The sequence below is a fragment of the Drosophila obscura genome, unplaced genomic scaffold, assembly GCF_018151105.1.
Source record: "Drosophila obscura isolate BZ-5 IFL unplaced genomic scaffold, ASM1815110v1 contig_17, whole genome shotgun sequence".
NCBI classification, from domain to species: domain Eukaryota; kingdom Metazoa; phylum Arthropoda; class Insecta; order Diptera; family Drosophilidae; genus Drosophila; species Drosophila obscura.
Genome location: NW_024542757.1, coordinates 2,627,811 through 2,644,660, shown reverse-complemented (window position 1 = coordinate 2,644,660; position 16,850 = coordinate 2,627,811). Strand labels below are relative to the sequence as shown.

Genomic DNA, 16,850 nt, shown 5'->3' with positions numbered 1-16,850 from the left:
CATGCATGCATGCATATGTATGTGTGCATGTAGCCCCTCTGGCCGGGGCACTCCTGATTGCGGCAACGATTTCCAACTTACTTTTTTGGACAACTTGCCCGATTGCATGCCAAACTAATGGCCAACAGCTTGGACAAATAACACACACATACACACACACACACATACATGTGTAGTACTTCGTCGTCCTCCTCATCATCCTCCTCCTCCTATGGTTAGGCTAAATATGTTAATAACCTTTCTTCTGTCGGGCAGGGGTTTAGGCTGGGGATCTGTACGAAATTTTAATTAGAAATGTTATACGAGTTGCATGTTCCCCGGACTCTGGACTCGGGACACTCCATATGGCAGGCGGCATGGCAACGTTCGGACAGTGGTGGACCGGGGGATAGATGGGGGGGTACGGGGTGGTAGATGGCAGAAGAGCCAGCCATCGGGATGTGCTCATTTTCCAGTTGAATGGGGTTAATTTTTCAGAAGTTGGGGAGCTGAGCTTAACAAGTACCATAATCCAAAAATTATCCTAATCTAGGTACAAGATCCATGTGCACCATTAATGGAACTCCTCTGTTTGATCCAAGAATCCCTTGCTATCCCTATATCAGTGTGAATATACACATTCATTCGTTCTTTCATTCATTCATTCGCCTTGTTACTGGTGCCATTCGCTGGCCATCGATAACTTTCCCTTCAGCTGGCAAAACAAATGGCATTCATTCATGGGCTATGGGGCATGGGGCCTGGAGTTCTTTTCATGCAGAGGCTACTTGGCTTTTATTAACGGTAATGCAATATTACCTCTGACTAAGATGGAAGCCAAGGCAAAACTTTGTTCTCTTTGTCTGTCTCCTCCCTCTCTCTCTATCTCTCTCTCTCGCTCTCTCTCAGTTTGAGGCACTCTGGTGTCAAATGCAGTAAATGCTCCTATTCATTTATGTCAGTGGTAATGACATTTTACATTCAGCATGTGGATGGGATGGAACTGGGGGATTGGGCACGAGTATGATATGTCCACGACAACAGCAATGTTGGTAGGCTCTCAGTGGGAGTGGCAGGGGCAGTGGCAGTGGCAGTGTCCGTGGCAGTGTCAGTGGCTGGGGCAGAAGGAACGTGTGCCGTTTTGGGCTCGGCTGCCATAGACAAGTGTCAGTTGTAATTGAAAAATACGAATATTAATTTCAAAGTGCTAATAACGAAAGTGTGGCATGTTGCAGCAGCAGCAGCAGCATGAGGCACGCTGCAAATATGTAAAGTAATTACATTTTGGCGAATGTCCAGTAATACAAGACACACAGACAAACCGAGGCAATCAAGTTGTTGGCAGACCTTTGTTAGGCAGGTGCTAAAATACTTTGTTAAATATTTTGAAATATTAGCAGCACTACAATCTACATACAAGTAATTAAACAGCTCAAAGTTTATATTTTACAAGTGGAAGAACTCGTTTCCATAGTACTCATTCAATCATCTCGCAATTAACAATCTACCCAATTGTTGGATACACACTAGGGAGCTGTCTCTCTCTCTTTGTCGCTCCATAAAAACTCCAAAGGCCCATCTCCAGCTTTCAGCTCTCAACCCATCCACCCGCCAGCAGCGAGGAGACAATAAAATGGGTGTGTTGGTATACGGCTAAAACAAAAAATGTTATTGTTGCAGCAGCAGCAGCAGCAGTTGGGGCACACACATGGACCGAGGGGCGCAACCAATCAGCGCGTGGCGAAAAAATGTTACTTTTTCGTTTTCTTGATGAAAACACAGCGACAGCAACGAATGAGAAATGTAGAGGAAAAGCGTAGAGCAGCCAGAGACGTAGCAGTATTCGTGGGTGTTTACTCGCACCCGTGTGTGCGCCGCCAAAACAAAAATAAAAATGCCACAAACGTGGAAAACTTGTGTGTGTGTTTGCTTGACGGTTGCCTAAAATAAGAATAACAGAGGTGGCAGCATGAGGCAGAGGCAACCAATAAGAAGGCCAGGAAATAAGGCAACAGCAGCAGCGGCAGCAGCAGCAGCCGACAAACAACAAACAAAGTGGAAGGGCGGTGCACAAAGGGGAGGAGGAGATGCTGTTGGCAAAAACTAAAAAGACAACAAAAGATCTGTATATGAAAAAATTGTTAAAAATCGCAGAAGAAGGCAACTGGCAAAAGCGGTGTCCGAGTCTGATGTTGGGTGCTGGATGCTGGAGGTGGGTGGTGCATGGTGGCTGGCTGCTGAGTGGGGTGGTGCGTTGAATCAGGCGCAAACGTGGCGCTCAAGGGGAACAACTGAATGTACGGTCAAAGGTGAAAAGCCAGAAAGAAGCATCAGTAACTCTCTGCCGTAGATATTCAAAAGGGACAAGGGGAAGGAAAAAAACTACAAAGCCCTGTCTCAGCAACGGAATGAGAGTCTACTTTTTTAAACAGCACAGGAATCGATCGATTTAATTGCATCGTTCGACTGTTTACTTGCAACTGTACAAACTGTAACTTCCCAATGAGATATAATTGTCATTTATTGTTTTTTGTTTTATCGTGTTCCATACAGTAAAATCTCTACGAGTATTTTCCCATCAAATCGATTGACTTTTCCCAGAATTACCCATCAATTGTGAGTGATTCTAAACTGATTCTCTCCCATTTCACATGTTGTTTGCCACACCCTCGACCTGTCAATTTTTTTCCATCTCCATCTCTATCTCCAGCGCCAATTCCAATTAAAAATACTGATGCAAATGAGCAGCGGAGAGTCAGAAAAGGAATAAGCTCCCCGGGGCTACACTGTGGCAATAAATGCCGCGACAGACACCCATTCCGTGCGCCCATCCCGTACCCAAAAGGCTGACCAGCCGAAGGAGATGAACGGTCAGGGAATGGTGGGTGGTGGCTGATGAGGCGCAACTTTTACTTTTTATTTTGGGGCGCAGAGAAACGGAAAAAAAGAAGAAGTGTGCCGCCAAAAGTGAAAAGCAAGACCAAGCCATGAGGTGGAGGCGGGCGGGGTGAGCGGGCGTTGTCCAGGTTGGCGTCTGAGAGGTTTCAGGATTTATGTTGAGAGAGCAAATGGTAGGCACTCCACTCCCGATGGTTCTGCAGGATGGGATGGGATGCTGAATGGGTGGGGGGTTAAAATTGCATTTATTTGACCAGAGAAGTGACCAGTGGCCCCGCATCGAAGGCCTCGTCCAGTCAGGAGTTGCCCCCAAAGAATAACTGCGGCTGACCAGCGACCAAGCAGTCAGAAAGCTGCAGCAGGCGACGCTTCCATAAAAAAGATGCCCATCCAAGCAGCACCAAACAGCGCGAAAGAGAGGGAGAGAGAGAGAGAGAGAGAGAGCAGAAGAGGACAGAAAAATTAAAGGCATAAAAAGTGGGAAAAAAATAGAGTAAACGGAAAAACGTAAAAAAATTGGGACAGGCTCAGACACACACAAACACACAGAAGGAGAGTGAGGGGACCACCCCAGTGGGGGTTGAAGAGAGTAAGAGGCAAGTCCTGGACAATGCTTGGCCTTCATTGTTGTCAAGCAGCGGCTCGCTGGGCCAGCGCCCCCCAACTCCAGCCATACTGCCACCCAGCCACCCTGCCACCCTGCCACCCAAGTGGGGTTGATTGAGTGGCGCGCCCATTGATGTCGGCTCTGCCCTGCCTCTTATGTTGCTACTGCTGCCGCTGATGGACCATGCCTGTGCCACCCCCTACCTTTTTCTCCTTTCTCTTTTCGCATTTCGTTTTCCTTTTTTTTGTTTTGTTCCAATTCGCTTCGCTCTCTTTACAGCCGCTCCAGCTCCCTGCTGCCCAATGTTTTTGCCCCTCCCCACTGCCCACTGCTTTTCTTTCATTTTTTACACATTTTTGTTTTGGTTTTTGTGTTTCGCTGTTGTTTTGTTTCGTTTTTTGTTTTCGTTCGCTCATTCGCCATGCGGCTGTCAGCTGCGTCTCGTCCTTCCATATATTGTGGTAGTAGTATATGGTACATAAATATATGTACATATATTGTACAATATATACATACATATACATATACGTATGCGTATATAGATTTACTGCTATATATAGGCTCGTGGAAATTGCAACGTCTGCAGCTTGCAGCTTTTGTTTGTCACTGCTGGGTGGTGTATTGGGTGTTTTGGTTGTATTGGGTGGGCCATTAATGGCCGGACGCTCTTTTTCTCTTCTTCTCTATACTGTATTTTGGACATCGACTGAAAGTGATGCTTACATTTTTATCGACACTGTCGTGTCGTGCTATGCCGGTGAAATGGCGTAACAAATTTGCTCCGTTATGCAATGTTTTTTTTTTATATTGCTATTTAGAATTTTTTTGAGGGATTGATTTCTGGTCGTGGGAAGCAGCACCACAGATCAAATAAATTTTGTTGTATTTAACATAAAGATAAATCTTTATCTAACTGGCATCAACTGCCAAGCATTTTTGTCCAGCAGATTGGTTCCATTTCCATTTCAGCATGTGCAACGATGCGGAAAGGGAACCAAGGGGAAATTATCAGTTCAGGCATATTCGCATTAAGCAACATAAATATTAATTGAAAAGCATTTTCACATCTCTACAACTCAACAGTGCCAAGAGGGGATGGGCGAGAGGACATAAACGAAAACTACACACACACCCACGCACACCCACGCACACAGTCAGTGATGAAATTATGTGCATTTGCATTAAACAAAACATTAAATATGCAAAAGTGCAAGCAGGGAGCCAGTGGCCCCCACTCATAAATGTTTGCTTGCAACACAACGAACAGAAAAGGCGGTCGGGGCTTTGCTGGGCTGGGGGCGGTACAAAAAGCATATTGTTGCCCACAGCAGGCACTGCTTGCTGCCCGGGCGTTGGTTCACCAAAAATAGAACAAGACAAATATTTTTCGACAATTTATGAGCCTTGCTCCAGCTCCAGCTACAGCCAGTCGATTCGGATGGTGGTGCTCCGTCCTGATGGTGGGGTGCTGCTGGTCAGCTTGTAACGTGTATGTCCTTCCCGTAGCCTCCATGGCCGGGCAGCCACATCGTGGCAACGATTCCCGTTGGAAAAAATGCCATTTGCAATTAAAGCAAACAAGCAACGCAACCGTTCGTCGACGCCGTCGTCATCGTCATCGTCGTTGTCGTTTTCGCTTTCTTTTTGCCGGCTACTTTTTGGCAATTGCAATTTTTTTACAGCCATACCCACTACCACCCCCTCCCCACATTCCAACCATGCAAATGGGCGAGCACCCCAGTGGCACGAGCAGGAGCAGGGCCAGGAGCAGTGGCAGTGGCAGCTCCCACTCCCCCTGTGGTATGGCACATGTGTGAATTATAATTTCGCGTCGCGCTCAAAAGCATGCTACATAAAAAAACACAGACAGGAGCAGAAGCAGCAGAAGCAGCAGCAGCGGCATGAGGAAGGAGGTGGGTCCAAGGGAGTGCACAGTGAGAGTAAAAGAGTAACGAATGAGAGAGAGAGAGAGAAGAGAGCTGCAGAAGCATAATAAGAAGAAAACAAAAGCTGCCATCGCATTTTCCATTTCGAGCCGGGGCTTTTGCTTATCACATTCGAGGCTGTCAAGTGCCACCCCCAACCCCGCACCATCACAGCAATCCACCACCCCCACGTCAGTGGTGGACATCCTCCATCTCTTTGCAATAATTCAATTCATTTTCTATTTTTTGGCTCATTTTTTATTTGACGGCGCGGCGCAACTCGAGTGAAAAACAAAGCAAGAAAAGCGCTGCTGTCCATTCGATTGCTGGGTGCCAGCGTTCGATGGCAAGGAGTGGTGTAAGGGGTGTGTTGCCGGTGTTCTGGAGTGTTTGGTACTTGCCATGCATACGATTGTACAGGCTGACCAAGCTGAACACTGCCAGTATATGCCACTCTTTTTTTTTTTGTATTGCTAAGAGAAATAATCAGGAACGCCGCTGCTATGTTGCCAAAAACTGTACTTGCAGCGCAAAAACTCAAGTGCAATTATGTTTAATAAACCCAATGGTGGTGGTATTAGAAGCACTGTTCGGTATCTGCTGTTGATTGGTAGCAGTTTTTGCTTCAAGGACCTCTCCTCCATTGTTCTAAATAATCAATTTGAGAAAATCTACCTATTCACACACACACAAGCACACACACACACACACACACATCACCCATTCCTGCTCTGGAGAGCTTCCTCAATGCCAAATCAGTTTTTAATTTCCGCTCATTTGCGAGTCTACAAAAAGAGGACGGCATAAAAAGACAAAAGCCAAACGACAGAGTCAGCGTCAGCGCCTCATTATGGTTGCAACGTTTTGTTACTCAACTTTTAGCGGCATGGCAGTGTTGCCACTGGTGCTGCTGCTGCTGCTTCTGCTGCTGCTGCTGCTGCCGTAGGGTAAAACCAACACACACACACCCGCATAGTGCCTGGAAAGTCCCATTCAATTGAGCGTGGGTAAATATGTTGAAAAGTTAATTCATTGCACATCAGTGGGCGCCATTGCACTGCACCACCTCCATCTCCATTCCACTTGGTGGCAACTATGGATGTGCCACATATAGTGGCTGTCAGCGGCCGTCTGTTTGCCGCCTGCTTGCATAAAGGACATGCACACACACACCCTCACACTTGCCCACTTCCACAGAGGACATTAACGTGGCTTTCTTTTTCATTTTTTTATGCACTCTGCTCGTTCTCGGCGTGTCATAAATTTAGTTCGATTTGCTGTTCAATGACATTAACTTGCCTCACCGGCAGCAGACCAGCGAGCAGCTAACATCGAGTCCTGCCACGGTCCTGCTCCTATTACTATCCTCATATCCTCACCCCAGCGAGTGGCCGAGTGGCAACTGTTTAAGTAGTGGCTGTTGTGCGCCTGACGGCGCCAGTAAATGTCAATTTTTAATGTATTTACTGCACGTTGCAATGAAATTTATCAAGTGCTTTAATTAATGTGGCTGCTTGTCTCCCATGACTGGAGATAGCGCACCTCGAATCGGAGTTATACAGTGAATAGCTGGGAGCGATGATGATTGAGTGTCGATGGTATCCATGCGATTGATTGTGGAGTAATTTCTGTAGGTTTTCGATGCGACCAAATCCTCGTTGTCTGCCCATTAGAAATTCCATTTAATTACCGCCCTTGAAACACCCACCAAACATTTATATTTATTTGCATAAATAATCGTTTTTTTTTTTAACACTTTTCCTGCGCTGCCAACACGTTTGCTGCTTATTTTTATTGCTTTTCTTCGGTTCTTTCTATTTCCGATTTTCCCATTTTTTCCTTTTTCCGTCGCATTTTTTTGTTTTGGGTTGGTATTTTCCACTACAATTATGTTAATTTCCTATGCAAATAAAATTTAATTGAAGCTCAGCCACGTTGCGAAGGCAGGACCCTGGTCCAAGGACCGCCTGTGGGACAGTTTGGTTCGTCCCGGCATTAATGTGGCTCGTTCGTTTCCTTCATGCCTGCCCCTCCTTACACATTGCTTCATTCGCCGCTAAGCACATTTGCCGTCGCCAGCATTAATTGCCAATAATTATATTGGTTTACCTTTCCACGTATTTTTTTTTATACGAGTATCCTCCCATTTTTTTTTCAATGTTTACCCAACAGCCAACAGCCACCAAATGATTCTTTAAAGTGAAAGTGCAGCAGAGGGTTTAAACAGAGACATTTAAGTTGGCAGGACTAATCATTCTAATATTGATATTGATGTCACTTGTAACCAAATATAATTCCCTTGGACCGAGCAATTGCAACCAATTAAATTTGCATAAATTGCCCAGCTCATCCACGGGAGGGATTGGCGGATCAAAATGCCAGTGCCAAACAATACAAGTGCGCTGACAATTACAGCAGAAATTAAATTAACTTATTAACATCCCGGCTCGTCTCGTCTCTCACAATGCAGTGCGCTGTGTGGGTAAATGCAAAATGTCCCCTCAATTGACACAAATGGAATGTAATACGAGTCCCGAATACGAGCCATCCAATGGCGCTTAAATATATGTACTCGTATAATCCAATCAGCAAACAATGAGCTGATTCAGGGGGATTCAGGACTCAATCGGGGGCGTGGCAAACAATTGACAATGCATTAATTATGAAAATATATAATTGAATTTTAGCCAGCGGGGCAGTTTGATTTGCAGTTGCTCAATGGAATCTGGGATGGAATTGTAAAATATATTAAATGCCATTCCACAAGGTGTCACATGAATTAACACATAATTTTCCAATCGATTGCAGGACTTTGACAAGGAGATCAGTTGCCACAAGATCCACTCGCCGAGCGGCAGCAGTCTCGTCCACTCCCTGCACCACCACAGCAACAGTGGCAGCAACCACACCAGCAACAACAACAATATCGATGATGATATGGAAATCACGGACGTACACGCCCTGCTCTCGCCCCCGCCACACTCCCACACCCACTCCCATTCCCATTCGCACTCCCACTCCCCCTACGACACCAAGGACCACGTCAAGGAGCTGGAGTTCTACAAGAATCTGGCTGCCAAGGCTGCCTCCCTGGCCAACCAGCAGCCCGCTTCGCCGTTGGCCATGCCCCTGCCCATGCCGATGCCCATGCAAATCGACGCGGATGCGGATGCGGACGAGGACGAGGCCGATGCCGATGCCGAGGAGCAAGCGGCGGAGGCACTGCGTCTCCGGCGAGAGGAGCAGGCCCAGGCGAAGGCATTTGCGGCGCATCTGAATGGAACTAGTGAGTACATATCGAAAGCCAAACAGAACCACACGATCACCAGTCGGGGATGGAAAGCCCACCATGAATACTATCACAATTCAGATCATTCGCTAAAGTCAAACTCTTCGTTTTTATTTTAATTAATTTATTTTAATTTTTACGCTTGCTTTACTGCAGAAAAGCTGCTTTCCATCTCTGACGCAATCATTTATATCCCCCCTCTAAGCACGAAAAAGCCAGCCAAGAGTAAACTGGCAATTAGTGTTCACTCCCCACTCTCCCCCCACTCTAGACTCCCCAAGCCACAGTACTCATCCCCTTCCCCTGTGCCAGTTCCACTAATTTGTGCAAAGAGTTTGGCTACAAAAACTAATGACAACATTTTGTGTGACTTTTGCTTAAATCCCTCCACAGTGCAAGACATGATAAATTTGCAAAAATTACAAAATTTGGCCACGCTGCAGCAACAGCAGCAGCAGCAACAGCAACAGCAGCAACATCCACATCCACATCCACATCATGGGCATCATCATCACCATCCTGCCACGGCCGCTGCACTGGCAAGTCTTCAGGGCTTAGCTGCCTCCGTGTTCAATTCGCCGTTGAATCTAAGCGTCGGTGCTGAGCCTGTGGCAGCAGTGGGTGCGGCATCCACATCAGCTGCGGGAGTCTCACCACCCCACAGCAGCTGCCACAATGGTAGCAAGAACAAGACGTCAAAAGCTAACTGCGGCGGCGGCAGCGGCGGCAACACCAATGCACACAACAGCTCCAACTCCGGGTCTGGCTCCGGTCCGGGCTGTGGCACTGGCTCTGGCTCTGGCGGCAATGCCTCCTCCAGCCAGCATCCGGATAATCCTAGCAGCAGCAGCTCCCCCCATGCCCTCAATGCCACATCGCTGGCCAATGTTCTGGCTGCGGCGACCGCATCGCCACCGCCAGCCCTTCAGGCGCCACCAGCAAGCGCCCAGATGCCGCAACTGATACTCGCCTCCGGGCAGCTGGTGCAGGGCGTACAGGGGGCCCAACTGCTCATCCCAACGGCGCAAGGTAAGGACTTCTGTCTGGGATTAGTTATAGTTGTCTGTCTGTCTCTCTATCCACCCATCCAGCCATCCATCCATCCATCGGTGTGGCTATCAATATCATAGTTGACTTGATTTAACTTTTGACGGGGCAACAAAAGCTTGTAAAACGATTAGGGAAACTTTCAATTTCCTCTCGTTTCGAGCTCCGACATAATCCGGGAAACATTTACATACACTAGAAAATATCTAATACATTATCCCCATACCCATATCCATCCCCATCCACAGGCATTGCCGTGCAGACCATACTCACGATTCCCGTGAGTCCGCAGATACCCACCACGGAGCAGTTCCTGCCCAATGCTTTTGGAGCCTATGCGAGCTACCAGCAGCAACAGCAACAGCAACAACAGCAGCAGCAGAGGGAGCAGCAGCGGGAGTTGTTGCCACCATCGCTGGCTGCCCTGCAACATGCCACAGCGCTACCCCAACTGGCCCAGACACCCACGAATTTACTCAAGCCCAATCTCTTCTCGACCGGCGTCCAGCAGCTGCTGACGGCCCTGCATCCCGAGCTCTTTGCCGCAGCGGCCGCCAACCATCAGCAGCAGCAACAGCAGGCACAACAGCAGCGGGAGAGGGAACGGGAGAGGGAACGAGAACGAGAACGGGAGAGGGAGCACCAGATGGCTGCAGCGGCCATTGGTCACCTGCCACATTCCCATTTGGCCGCCGATCTGCGACGATCAGCGGAGCGTACACCCCCAGCAGGATCGCCAGGCGGCGGAAGTCCGGGGCTGCCTTCAAAGGGTCCGCCTCCACCACCGCCAGGCGCTGCGTTTCTGCTGCAGCAGCAGCTCCACATCAAGCCGGAGACGCAGACGCATCTGCATCATCACCTGCCGCCGCAGGGATCCGCAGCGGTCTCATCCTCCCATCCGCAGATCAGCCTGAGGCATCCGGACGAGTTGACTGCCCCACAGATGGATCTGAAGCCACTGGAGCTGAGTGCCAGCGCATCGCCGCCAATTCCGCCGCCATCCGCTGCCCTGGCACGCCATCACTTCGGTCACAGTCTGCGAGTGGTCTCCCCCAAGCACAGTCCCGGTCGGATGTCCGCCAGTGGCGCCTCCTCGACCGGCATGAATCTCAGCCACCACCACGAGAGGCACGATCGGCATGAGAGGCATGATCGACATGATCGACACGATCGACACGACCGCCACGACAGACTTGAACGGCATGAGAGGCGCTCGCACACGCCCACGGCAACGGCCACGCGGGCCAGCGTCTCGTCCAGCTCGGGTGCAGTGCATCATCTGCCCCACGAGCGGGGCGGTGGGAGCATGCCCTCGGGCAGACTGACGCCGCCGACATCCACTTCGGCGAGCTCCGCCAACAGCACCAACGATAGAGGCTACACATCACCACTGTTCCGGACGCATTCGCCACCCGGACACGCCCTCAACATGGGCACCTCGCCACGCCTAGAGCGGGACTATCTGGGCAACGGACCAAGCCTGAGCGCTGGCTCTGTCGGAGCCACCTCGACCAGCTGTGGGGCGGCAGCTTCAGCGGCGGCCTCCAGCTCCACGGCCAACGTACTTAGCAGCATCAGCAGGTGAGAGAATAAGCCTCTTTAAAGGATTTCCATAGCTAAGAATTGTCTATCCAATGCAGACTCAATGCCTCCAATGGAGAGCTGACCATCACCAAGTCCCTGGGTCCGCCCACGGCCACGGCTACGCGAGCCTCGTCGGCCTCGCCTCGAGAGGACTCCCCCGGCCCGGGGCCCTCCACATCGAGTGCCTCTCTGATGCAGCCCCTCAAGCTGAGTCCATCGTCGCGCAGCGAGCCGCCGCACCTGTCGCCCAATGCCAACGACATCGACAACGACCTGCTGATGGATTCACCGAGTGAGTAAAGATCGACTCTTTCTTTTCTTCACACATACTCGTATATTGAAATGTATTTATAAGTTAGCTTAGCAATAATTCGGATTAGGCCAAAACCAATGCACCATATAGTCGACTCTCTCGTGTCTGCAGCCTCCAGAGGTCGTTGTGAGGTCACGTGAATAGCCCTAAAATTTTCCTGAAACTCGAGTGTTTAGTTAAAGTTGGAATAAATGTGAATGGAAATGGGAATGGGAATGGTAGGTCCTAGCTTCCGTATAATTGGGGTCGGAATTGGGATGATGATGAGGCTGATTTGTAGGATGTTTGAAGAGCTGCACTAGCTGTGTGCAGCGTTGCGTATGAGTGATATGAGCGGAGCCCAAATTGTTGGCCAACATTAATTAACGAAAAAGCGAACTTTGTAGCTGAGTTTCAGGCAGCGGCAAAAAGCCCCAACAAGTTGACTGAATTTTATGTAATTTTCGAAAAGAAAATCAACCTCAAGTGCTGCTCTTCCCCTTTGCCTTTTCCGCGTGTGAGTGCAAAACTTTTGCTGTGCATTTACACGACTTCTCAAGACGGTCGGGATTCATAATTGATGCAGCAGGGGAGCTGGAGCCGAGCCGGGGATTAGGTGAGCAACTAAACAAAACTTGCGTGAATGCATGGCCCAAAGTTGGGAGATGTCAGCCGGAAGTGTTAGGCAAATTAGCAGCAGCGTTGACGTTGTCACGCTCTGTATCTGGCATTGGATTAGGTTGAGACGAGAACAGAGACAATGGCTAAGACTGAGACTGAGACTGACACTGACACTGAGATGGAGACGGTGACGAAGACGCAGGCTGAGTTAGAGGTTGTCTGTCCTGTCAGGAGGCATTTGGGCCAGGATGATGGGATTAGCTTGGGTAAGGATTATGGCAAGCAAAAATATGGAAAGTCTCTTGGTTTTGAGAATATTGAATTGATTAGATTCGAGCCCCATCATCAGCAAACGCATCCAAGCCTCCACTCCCTCGGCAAGCCTTAATTGAAACTTTTGGCTGCATTAAAAATGCAATCGGCACAAGCATCAGAGGCAGCAGCAGCACCACCAGCACCAGCAGTAGCAGTTGCAGCAGAAACAACCAGAAACAAGTCAAACCCCTGGCACCCATTAGAGCCAGGAGGCCATCAGGATGGGGGCTGGGATGGCAACTACCTAGAGCTGTCTCGATTGCTACAACGGATCGTTTGCGCATACAAATTGCAGACAATATGCGGCTTAATTACTACTAATTGATGCATACAAAAACTTAAGATGTTTTCCGCATTTAATGACATATTTCACTCTCGAAGCCAAACAACAAGGAGCACAGAGCCGGGCCAAACAAAGCAACAAAGCAGCAAAGCTGCGACGACAGCTTGAGTTACGGCCCGGCCCGCCCGGCAAAGGATGCTTCCTGGCTGCTGCCTCCGATGCTCCTCCTTCAATCCATTCTCGCATCTTAATTACCGCTAAAGCACCAGGCTGGCTGTCGTTGCAACTGGCTGCTGCTGATGCTGTGATGCTGCTGATGCTCCTGCTGCCGTTGTCGTCCCTTCCTTTCAGCTCTTTCAGACACATGGCATCGTTGTCTCTTGCTTCTTGCATATCATTAATAAATAAATCAAAATTCTAGTCGAGTAGTTTGTTCGCTGGAGTCGCCGTTGCCTCCAACCCTGCTCCTGGGTTGCTGCCATGCAACCCGTTCTCCTGGCAAACAAATTAAGCAGATAAAGGCAATAAGTTTCGCACTTTCCTAATAGACAAGAACAACTTGGCAAGAGTTGAGTACACACGCCTTGCCTAAGGAAAAAGGGAAAATGAGTTTTATCAATTTACCTGCCGCCGAGAACCGAGAACCGAGAGCCGAGAGCCTGGCCTGGCCTGGCTTGGTCTGTCCTGGGCCAATTGCAGTGTAATAATATTTTGCAATTACCGCAATTAACTGTAATTACTCGCAAGACACCGACACGGCAGCAATTTATGCTGTCATTTGGATTCCCCTCGACACAAGCCAAGGAGGAAAGGATTAGCTGTAGCTTTTCCGTTTAGTAGCTAGACCTAAGTTGCACTGCTCGTCTGGCCACCCACCCACGGGAAGCTCTAATTGGAATCTCTTTTCGATTTGCGCCGCAGATGAGCCGACCATCAACCAGGCCACCACGAATGTGGTCGACGGCATCGACCTGGACGAAATCAAGGAGTTCGCCAAGGCCTTCAAGCTGAGGCGCCTGTCGCTGGGCCTCACCCAGACCCAGGTGGGGCAGGCGCTGTCGGTGACCGAGGGACCCGCCTACAGTCAGAGTGCCATATGCAGGTGAGCTATGCAAGGACGAGCAGAATCGCATGAATCTCAAATGGATTTATCCAAAAATTTATCCAAATAACATTTACAAAAGTGATCTGTTGTCTAAATTGTTTCCGTCGAAGTTAATTTATTTTAAGTGCTCAAATAACTATGAAAAAAAAAACAAAAAAAAAAAACAAGAAACTCCACATGAAGAAAACGATCAGAAATTAGTGAATAGATCAACGAAGTTAACACAATTTTTGGAACACTTTCCCCTGTATCAATGTAATTGTTTATCATTTTATTCAAATCGATTATTTGTTTCCTTCATTGATTTTGATTTGTCATTTTCTGGAACAAATTTTCTCAGAGTGCCAGGACATTTTCTAACCGCGTGAGCTAAGACGAAAATGCTAACATAATTAAATGCTAAATTAACTACAAAAAAAAATAAAAAATTAAATAAATAAAACAGAACCACGACAAATTTAATGCTAAATTAATTTTCTTTATTTTATTTTGTTTATTTTTTTCTGAATCAAACGCCAACTCTATCTAACTCTCTCTCTCTCACCGCCACCATAAACGACACGCATTAAATCGAATGTCGAAATGTCGCCTGCCGCCTATCGAATGTCAACTATCGAATGCAAGCAGTGCACTCGCTGCGCAGATGTACGCCGCCCAACTATCGACGCAGCAACAGAACATGTATGTGTGATGCACCTGAGTGCTCTGAGTGTGTGTGTGTGCTGAGTGTGTGTGTGTGTGAGTGTGTGTGTTAAGAGAAACCTAACTAAAGTGCCAGAGCAGCATCGAAGTGCCCAAGCTCTCATTATTATCTATTCATTTTGCCATATATTTCATTTGATTATCGCTTTATTTGCAAAAAAAATTAAAGAGTGCGCTTCGAATATTGGCCCAGGGCATTGCCAACGAGCAGGGTATTCGAGCAGCTGAAATAAGTTTCAGAATTGAATTGAACAAAGCTAAAGATCGGGAGGGAGAGCAGAGCAGAGCCTCCTCTCCCAAACCAAAAGAATGCTAATTGACAATGTCCTGGCACTTTAGTTACGTTTCTTTTACGTTATTTGTACTGGCGCACGAGAGCCGCTCGCACTGAGTTCGTTCCCTACTAATCCAACCACCAACCACCACCACCACGCAGGTTCGAGAAGCTGGACATCACACCAAAGAGCGCGCAGAAGATCAAGCCTGTGCTGGAGCGCTGGATGAAGGAGGCCGAAGAGAGGTGAGAGTATGGAGGCAGTTCCACGCGCCGTTAACACCTACGTGTGACGAAGCCAAACTAAACAGAATTTCTCTCTTGTTTCGCCTTCAAGCAGTCACTGGAACCGCTACAAGTCCGGCCAGAATCATCTAACGGACTACATTGGCGTGGAGCCGTCGAAGAAGCGCAAGAGGCGCACCTCCTTCACGCCCCAGGCCCTGGAGCTGCTCAATGCGCACTTTGAGCGCAACACGCATCCATCGGGTGAGTGGTAACTTTCATTGCCAAAGACCATTTGCCACTATCGAGCGTTCGCTAACTGTCCTATATATATATGTATATCTATCTCCATAGGCACGGAGATCACCGGCCTGGCCCATCAGCTTGGCTACGAGCGTGAGGTTATCCGCATCTGGTTCTGCAACAAGCGACAGGCCCTCAAGAACACCGTGCGCATGATGTCAAAGGGCATGGTCTAGGCACAGAGAGAGGCTGAGGGTAGAGGCCCGTGTAAATAGGAGGCCCCTGTATATAGCTATATGTATATGTATGCGTATGACTGCTCGCATGTGTTTAATTGTGTGAAAATGTGTGTGTATTCCCGTGTGATAGCTGTAGCCCCTTAGACTTTAACATAGGCCATGTAAAGTAATAATGTGTCATCGCATTTACCATACGATCCCACACACCCCACACCCGAGAACCCAATCGAATTGAATATTTAAGCATACTATGTATAATCTAACCTTAATCATATCCCAAATAGCCTAAAGGTAGTCGAGAGTCCACGAACAGACTTGCGCAGTTTTTGGGCCAAATTTGATTGATGTGCCATTCCAGGAAACAAACAACAAACCACAAAACACATACAAAAAAGACACGTTCATACGCATAAAAGATTAACTATTAAATGTTTGAACAATTTCAACCAAAACTGCATGGATCTACATACATAAGAAAAACTCTTTAGATGAGTAAAAAGTAATTGCATTTAATGCGTTGTCTACATTAAACTCGTATACGAAGTTCATTTTATTTCGATCACCGTTCGTAAGCAAATTATAGACCCTAGCATTTAGTCAACTCAGTCCCAAAAATAAAACAAAACAAAAACTATGAAAATTTAATGGCAGTACACTAGAAAGAAACCCAGCAACAGTTTAGACTAAGAAAATTCGTGTAGCGATCTTAAATTATGAATGAAACAAAAACAAAAACAAAAATAATGAAAAAAATAACAAAAACAAAAAAGACATATTTCAACTACGAAATTAAAATGGTACACAGCAAGAAAACAACAACCACAACTGAACAAATATTTAAATGATTGTAATAAAAAAAAATTATTATAAATGTATTTTATTTAAAAAATGGGTTGGTAAGAATCAGACATTCTGATTATTCATGGATGGATATTCTGAAATACCGGTAATACCGGGAACAAGAGTCTGCGATTGTATGCGGTAGAGCGACTATCTCTAAGCTTACCCCAATAAATTTGACAAGCAGAAGATTAGAGATGAAAGGTTAATGTCTCAAACAAAAATTGATAGGCCGAATTAATTGGACTGAGCGTTATAGCTTGAAACAATTAGTTGTTAATATTCAGAAACATACACATTATTTTTTATTAATAATTTAAAACATTCAACAGTTCACGCGCATTCACGCGCACAACTTTTCTTTTTCTTTTGTGTTTGTTCA

The 16,850-nt window shown here is 47.4% G+C and overlaps 1 protein-coding gene across 4 annotated transcripts in view; it reads left to right on the top strand.

Annotated features, from left to right (window-relative positions):
- LOC111080135 (alpha-protein kinase 1) overlaps positions 1–16,484 on the top strand; it is a 66,521-nt gene extending 50,037 nt beyond the window's left edge. The window contains exons 3-11 of one of the 4 annotated variants that reach the window (XM_022375595.2): positions 8,218–8,695; positions 9,092–9,727; positions 9,994–11,326; positions 11,386–11,621; positions 13,762–13,942; positions 14,573–14,626; positions 15,084–15,167; positions 15,262–15,410; positions 15,501–16,484. In XM_022375595.2, coding sequence (XP_022231287.2) covers positions 8,218–8,695; positions 9,092–9,727; positions 9,994–11,326; positions 11,386–11,621; positions 13,762–13,942; positions 14,573–14,626; positions 15,084–15,167; positions 15,262–15,410; positions 15,501–15,625 — 3,276 coding nt within the window. In that variant the 3' untranslated portion in view covers positions 15,626–16,484. Of the gene's footprint in view, positions 1–8,217; positions 8,696–9,091; positions 9,728–9,993; positions 11,327–11,385; positions 11,622–13,761; positions 13,943–14,569; positions 14,627–15,083; positions 15,168–15,258; positions 15,411–15,500 lie in introns of all 4 variants that reach the window. The other 3 variants (XM_022375594.2, XM_022375593.2, XM_022375591.2) reach the window with 3 other exon arrangements.
- Positions 16,485–16,850: the final 366 nt, after the last annotated feature.